General features: G+C 29.2%; 1 protein-coding gene across 1 annotated transcript; it reads left to right on the forward strand.

Moving 5' to 3' along the window:
* The first annotated feature begins 151 nt into the window (after window positions 1-151).
* Window positions 152-3,474, forward strand: LOC107474729 (cytochrome P450 93A3). Its single transcript, XM_016094372.3, has 2 exons — window positions 152-1,262; window positions 2,737-3,474. The coding sequence occupies exons 1-2, from the start codon at window positions 315-317 to the stop codon at window positions 3,355-3,357; spliced, it is 1,569 nt and encodes a 522-aa protein (XP_015949858.1). The 5' UTR covers window positions 152-314; the 3' UTR covers window positions 3,358-3,474.
* Window positions 3,475-8,368: the final 4,894 nt, after the last annotated feature.

Consider the following 8,368-nt stretch of genomic DNA (forward strand, 5'->3'; position numbering starts at 1 on the left):
TTTTTTTTTTTTTAATTACTATATAACTAGATTCGGTCTTGTGTCACATCACGTTTATTAGACACTCGCTCGGGCATTCATTTATCTTCACACGTTAAAAGAAAATCTCATATACAATATCCCAAGTAAGAGTATCCTTTGTTTCTATTGGATTATTTTATTGCATACAGTGAAGTCTTCGTTTCTATTTCCATGTAGTTACTTTCATGATATAATATCTTATAATATTATAAATCCTAATCTCTTTTTTCTTATCATCATACCAATATCAAACTCGCTCTCACATTTTCTTCCATTCCAAGAGAGCTTCATCTATGGCCGTTGCTTTTGATTTCCAAGGTTACATCCAACTTTTCCTCATCTGGCTTATCTCCACCATTATTGTTCGAGTCATTCTCACAAGAAACCGCAAGAAAAACGGTCACCAAAACTTACTACCAAGTCCACCATCACTACCTATCATCGGACACCTTCACTTAATCTCTTCATTACCACACCAAAGCTTCCACAGCCTCTCATCCCGGTATGGATCCATCATGCAAATCTACCTCGGCTCACTCCCTTGTGTGGTGGTCACCACCCCGGAAATCGCGAAAGAGTTCCTCAAAACACACGAAACTACCTTCATCAATCGTTTCAAAAGCTCTGCCGTTCATTACTTGTCTTACGGCTCAAAGGGTTTCTTGTTTGCGCCTTATGGAAGCTTCTGGAAGTTCATGAAGAAGCTCTGCATGTCAGAGCTTCTCGGTCAACGAACACTCGACCAGCTTCTCCTTTTGAGAAAGCAGGAGACTCTGAGATTCCTCAGAGTCTTGCAGAAAAAGGGAGAAGCTGGCGAGGCCATGGATGTTGGTGCCGAGCTTTTGTCTCTCACCAACAGCGTAATTTCGAGAATGACCATGAGCGTGACTTGTTGCGAGGAAGGTGGGAACGGTGATGATGCAGAAGTTATGAGGAAGATGGTGAAAGACACTGCTGAGCTTGCTGGAAAGTTTAATGTTTCGGATTTTATTTGGTTGTTTAAGAATTGGGACTTGCAAGGGATGAATAAGAGGCTTAAGGGGATTTTGGATAGGTTTGATTCGATGATAGAGAGGGTAATAAAGGAGCATGAATTGGCAAGGAAGAAAAGGAAAGAAGAAGGAGAAAGTGATGAACGTGGAAGAGTGAGGGACTTGCTTGATATTTTGCTGGAAATATATGAAGATAAGAGGAATGACGAGATAGAATTGAGCAGAGAAAATATCAAAGCTTTCATATTGGTAAGTAAGCATATTTTATTATATACAATTATATTAGCTGAAATAATTTACATGTAAAAAATTAAAATTAAGGAGTTTAATACTTTTCTTTCCTACTACATAGCTCTGCTCCTGATTATGTTTATATATTTTTAACAAATAAGTTAATTAGTATAACGAAAAACTATATTTAATATAAAAAAGTGTATATTTAATTATAAACTTATAGTAAAAAAGGAAAAACATACATAAAAATTTAATACAAATAACATTTTTGTAGTTAAAATCTGTAAAAATAATTGTAGATTATTCTAAACCATTAATGATGACCAACAAAATACTTGCGTGATATTTTTTCAATCACTAAATATAAAAAATACTAAAAATTATATATAATGAATTAGCTAAATTTAGTTTGGTAAAAGTTTTTTAAAAAAAAATACTTTCGAAAACAACAAATGCTTCATCTGTGTGTTTAGTTGATTAAAAAGATCATTTACACTTGTTTGTGCTTGTACTTGTAACTTTATATTTGTATCTATTTAGATTAAAAAATATTATTTAATTTGTATATTAAAATTAGCTACTAAAATTAATTACTATGTATTTTGATTTAAATTTATTTAAATTCTAAAAATGATTTTATTAAACATAATTATTGTTATTTATGTTTATTAAAAATTATTTATAATTTAATTTACTAAATATATATGTTGTAATTTTTAAAAAATTATCCTTATGAAATCAATTTTAATAAGCTACTTTACTTTCAAAAAGAAAAAACCTTTAGCAAATCGATTCTTAGAATCGGCCCTTGAAAACAAAACGATTGATAAACTCTTGTCTTGAAGTGATACTAGCAATTTAGTACGCAATAATTGCCACTATATTGAATTGTCTTTTTATTATTATTATTAATAAAACAAATTTATTCACACACGCAAAATGGTTCAAATAAAAACTACGTCATGTAACTCAGACTATTTATGGAGGAGAGCCCCACTCCATTATATGATGTAAAAGGTAGGGAATATATAAATGGTTAATTATAAAACTATAAACAAAAACGGTACATACAAACAAAAACTACATCATGTATGAAGAAGAAACCACTTAAAGTTTTTCATTTTCACCGAAAGAAAATGACATAGATAATGAGGAAGCTTAAGGTCGTTTATATATATTATTAATGGTTAAAATAGAAAAAAATTATTATTTATATACTAAAATTAAATTAACTATTAATATATTTATGTATAAATATATGTATCATTTAATTTATTTTTAATATATATTTATATTCTAATATATATTTCATACTAATAACTGATTTTAATAGTTGATTTTAATATATATTTAATATAACTAAAAAATATATAGATCTAACATGATTGAAATAGAATATATTCCTATCATAAAAAACCTCATATAGAAGTAGATAATTATCTTATACATAAATTTTAATTTATACATAGTATGTATGTGGTGTATACAGGACTTATTCATGGCAGGAACAGACACCTCAGCTATCACCATTGAATGGGCTTTTGCTGAGTTAATCAACAACCCACATGTAATGAAAAAAGCAAGACAAGAGATTGATTCAGTAACAAGAAGAAACAGAATAATAGAAGAATCAGATCTTCCAAACCTTCCTTACTTGCGAGCCATAGTTAAAGAAACACTAAGGCTTCATCCTCCGGCACCACTTTTAGGGAGGCAATCAACTGAAATCTCTAATGTTTGCGGCTATGAAATTCCATCAAAGTCCTTATTGTTTATTAACCTGTGGTCTATGGGTAGGGACCCTAAGATTTGGGAGAACCCTCTGGAGTTTAGGCCAGAGAGGTTCATTGAAGAAAGACAATTGGATGTCAGGGGGCAATATTTTCAACTAATGCCATTTGGAACTGGAAGAAGAGTGTGCCCTGGAGCTTCACTAGCACTTCAAATTGTGCCTAGTAATCTTGCTGCCATGATTCAGTGTTTTGAATGGAAGGTTGATGGGGTTGTTAGTATGGAAGAGAAACCTGGCATGACAGTTCCAAGAGCTCATCCTTTAATTTGTGTCCCTGTGCCTCGCTTTAATGTCCTTCCTTCTATTGATTCTGTGTAGATGATTATTGTGCTTAGTGCAAAATAAGAATTTGGAAAATAGTTGTTTTTTTAATTATAATTAGAACATGTTATTATGAAATCATCGCAATAATCAATAAATCAATTTGCATAATCACCATCATGTTAGAAGAACCGAAAAACATCTTCGTTGCCAAGTTTAAAAGTCAAAATATAATTTGGATAATGATGATCAAATGATAAATCATGGTATTTTTTATAAAATTTTAAAGAATTTAAAAATGTTACAAGTTGCTTACAACGTAGTAGAAGCGTTTAGAATATAATAGTTAGGATCCGCTAGGGAGACAATGGACTATTTGTACAATGAGCTATTGAGTTATAAAATGAACATCTCCTATATTATTTAGAATAACAATGAACTATTGAGTTACAAAATGAATATCCCTCATACTATCTAGAATAAACATCCGAGTACTATGGATAATAAACATCATTTCAAAAATTTAAATTGACTTTGGGTTCACCAAAGATCAAACTCTTGACTTTTCGAATCTAACACTCTAATACCATGTCATGATATAACTTATCCCAAAAGCTTCAACTGATGAGAAAAGATAACAATAATGATTATATATTTAATACTCCATAAACCTCCATTGTACACATTATACAAATATTCCATTGCCTTCTCATACTTTCCCTAATAGTTAAATATAAGTTACAAAATTTGACTATATACTAAAAATAAGTTAAAAGTAATCAACAATAGTTACTAGATATATATTATACTCATGAGTCATTAAGTTTATAAAAAAAACTAATGTAGCAACTAGCAAGTTGAACCTTTTAAAAGTTTTATTAACTCTATTATAACTCATACTTAGTTGATCATAGTCAATAATAATTTTTTAATAATTAAGTATGTTCTCATATTTTTTTTTTATATAAAGACTTTTATGGTAATCAATGATTAAGAGAAGGGGGTTAAATCTTAGCCTCTTTTTTTAAAAATTACTTTTTGCTCTTTAAAATAATTTTAGGAGATATTTTTGCTTTTTGTCTTATAACGAGTCAAAAGACATTTTTTGTCTCGTAACCGGTTAGGAGATATTTTTTAATTTTGTCTCCTACGCAACAGAAACAGAAATGGAGTAGAAGAGAGAATCACATCCAAAAGTGTCCTGGTTCAGCTGCTAAGTGTAATGCAGTCTACATCTAGTCTCAATCACAACAATGACGGAATTTCACTACAATCAATTGATTACATACACCAATTCTTCCCTATGAACTACCCATTCCTATCCGGGACAAGTCCAGAATTTATTCCCAAAACTGAACTTGACTTGGACAACTGCCAAGTTTTCAACCTCAAAGTGCTAACCCAACTTGCAAGGAAATCTCCACAGAATCATGAAATACAACACAGATGTACAAAAGAACTCTTAGACATCTATGACTTTTTCTTTAATTTTGTACTATTTGTCTTTTTTCTCTCACTGGCTTTTTCTTACAAACCCACTCTGTTTGTCTTTTTCACCATGAGACTCAGACAGACAAAACTAAAGAAAAGAAAACAAAATGTAACACATTGAAGAAGAACAACTTCTGTTAGCTTAGGGTAGCTATGAGAACTCTGTGCTTTCTCTCCTTATCTCAAGCCTTGGCCATTCACCCTTATTATAGAAGGGGAAACTTCCAAGGTTGAAACCGGTTCAACCAAGCCACCATCTGCTTCTCCAACACAAAGCCGGTTCGGACAGAGAAAAAAGAGAGGGAAAACTGAAAGCAAATCAACATGTATGTACCTCTCTCTTATCCCTTCTCATCAAGCTTCATCAATTTGAGTCTTTCATCTTGACTTGGCCCCAAGAATGAATTCTGATCCTTGATGAATCCTTGATCATTGATAGCTCCTTCCTTTCCATATTTGCTTCTTCCTCCACGTAGCTCCAGAAGCTATCTCCTGTCTTGAATGAACAAAAATGGAAATGAGCTTTACCACTGAGATCTTCTTCTCTGACCGAGGCCGATTGCTTCTATTCTTGGCATGAAGATTTTGAAGCTTCTGCTTGAAATCTTTCCTTCAAAGACAAAGATTTTATCCACGCCATACTTTAGATCTTCTTTTTGCAAAGGTCATTATCCTATCCTTTTTGTTTTTTCATAACTTCACTGCCTTTCTCTGATAACTTCTATCTTCTTCTTTTCTATTGACATGACCAAAACAAAGAGAGAGAGGAGAGAGAAGAAAAAAAAAGCTTTCAAAGTATAATTAAATGAATTAAAATTTCACTCACATTCCACATGGAATAGAATAACATTTGGAGCATTCAATGCTTGCTAAATCAAATTTAATTCACTCTTTCGGTTATCAATGCATGAGTTTTATTTTAATTATAATTTAAATTCATTAACCAATACATGCATTCAATTTAATTAAAATTTTGAATCCACCAAAGTGAATAGATAACCAAATCATGCTTCAACAAAATTGGACCTCTTTGTTTTGTGATCAACGTATGATATTTTTGGGCCACTTTCTTCATCATTTTGTTTTATCAAAATGGGCCTGAAGTTTGGGCTTTTCTTCAATTCAAACCTCAACAATTTGAATGATCCAATTTGACACAAAACAAATTAAATCATACATCAATTTAGGCTTATGTGACTTTGGTCCAATAAACAAAACTATGCACATTAAACAAAATCATTAAACAAATAATTGAAAACAAAAATCAAATTAACAATTTTTTTAATTAATAATATTTAATCATCATTATATTTTAAGTTTTTCAAACTCAACGGACTTAAAATTCATATACTTTAATTATTTTTTCAAATGAATGAAAAAATGTATTAAATGGTTATTAGATATTCTTTTATTCTTTGTAAATGTATTAGTAAATTTAAAAAATAAAAAATATAATAATATTATTTATGTGGGTGAATAATCTTGAGATTAATTCAATAATAGATTTATACTTTCATGAATCGTGCATGAGTATGAGAAAAGTGTATGAAAAAGACACTTTGCTTTCTTTGTTGTATATGAACACCACAAAGACTTTCCTAAGAATATCCATCACTTCACAAAAAGCTTGGATCACCTATTCCCTGGCTCATGTGCCAATACTCTGAGATGCATGAGATTATAAGGATAAATGCATCCATACCAATACAAAATTTTGTTATTCCTTGAAAAATTGGTATGTAAAATAATTTTATGCATACAATATTATTTTTAGGAACGAAATTAGACTAACTTTAAAGGAGGGATAAAAAAAAATTTATAGTTAATAAAAATAAAAAAAAACTAAACTAAAATTGATGTATAATTTATTAAAAAAAAATTGATGATTGGAAACGGCCATTGCCCTCTTTGTGATATATCAGGCTCCGCCTCTGACTATTTTTGACACTGTCCTTTCTTTTAATCAAATTCGATCAAACACGTGACCAAATCAGTTTTTTATTTAAGTTTAACCAAATATTTATAATAAGGTGAAAATTCAGGTGTATTATACTTTACGTGAACTTGATAATTCAGAACCGTTAAATGATTTGACTTATTTGACTAAATTTTTATCAAATAGCTCTCAATATTTAACTTCACCTAAAATCGAATACACCTGAATTTCCACCTTATAATTATCATTTATTGTTTTTTCTTTGACATATGTGTTTCATCCAATGTAACCAACCAATTAAAAATCAACCATGCACTCTACTTCTGTTTTTTTCTCATTCTTCTTTTTTTTTCGTTGTGTATTCTTTTCCTCGTCTTTTATTTTATGTCTTTTTTTTTCACATCTTCTTCTACATATTATCTTTTTTTATTTTTTCTTTTTTTTATATTTTTAAAAAACTTGTGAAAAAAAAAACAAATAAAAGAAAAAAATAAAAAAAACAAAATTTTTAAAATAAATATAAAAATTTTGGAATAGAAATCCATAAATTTTGGAAGAGAGACACTTGAAGAAAATAATAAAATTGAGTGTTTATAAAAATTATAAAATATGATAATAAAAATAATAAAACTAAAAATTTCACTTCATTAGATACCCTTATCGTAATAAATTTAGAAGGCATGGTATTATAAGTGTAAATTCAACCTCATTGTTATCAGTGTACCGCAAATTAAAAAATTGTTAGGTATGCAGTAGTCTATTAAGCACGATATAGAGATAGGACATAGTATAACAAAGAATACATGGTACACTAATTTTAATTTTATTTTTGAAATATGAGAACGTGCTATATATGTATATATATTATTTTTTAGACAAATTATAACAATATCTTGATATTTGATTGATGATAAGTTTTAATATGTTTTTAAATTACATAAAGCTTTTAAGATATAACTAAAAAATTATTTATTACAGATAAATTTATTTATTACAGATAAAATTATTTATTACAGATAAATTTATAGATAAATTTAGTCTCTTTAATCAATGAATTTTTTGTTATCGATAAAATTATTGACAGATTTTATCCTTCTATAAAAGTCTCATCGAAAATTACTTACTAACGGATTTTTTCTGTTGGTAATTTATCGACAAATTTTTTTCCGTTAACGATAAATTTTTCTCGGTAATGGTCCCTTCTTTTGCCAAAAAACCATAAGATTTTTCAACATATTTTCTGTCGATAATTTATTGACAGATTTTTTCATTATCGACAGATTTTTCTCGGTATTCGTCACTTCAATTTCGTTTAAACCGTTTGATTTTTCAATAGATTTTCCGTTGGTAATTGAGCCTGGAAAAGCATTTCCAATTCTGAAATACAGACGAAAAATCCGTCTGTAAATCCGTCAATAAGGTAAAATAGCATTTTTTTAGATTGTTTTATTACAAAATAAACCTGATTTCATCCAAAATAAATATAAATTTAAACAAGTTCATCGTATTATCAAACTAAAAGAAAAGTACTGTAAACAAGTAAGTCAATATAATTCAAAACATAAACAAAGTGTATTAATACATCAACTATAATAATAAGTAACAACCATACATCAACAAAATGTATTGATACATCAATTA

The sequence above is a fragment of the Arachis duranensis genome, chromosome 2 (assembly GCF_000817695.3).
Source record: "Arachis duranensis cultivar V14167 chromosome 2, aradu.V14167.gnm2.J7QH, whole genome shotgun sequence".
Taxonomy (NCBI): Eukaryota; Viridiplantae; Streptophyta; class Magnoliopsida; order Fabales; family Fabaceae; genus Arachis; species Arachis duranensis.

Coding starts and splice junctions, on each gene's coding strand:
- LOC107474729 (XM_016094372.3), top strand. CDS start 315: ATGGCCGTTGCTTTTGATTTCCAAGGTTACATCCAACTTTTCCTCATC. Junction 1,263..2,736: donor ATATCAAAGCTTTCATATTG/GTAAGTAAGCAT, acceptor TGGTGTATACAG/GACTTATTCATGGCAGGAAC.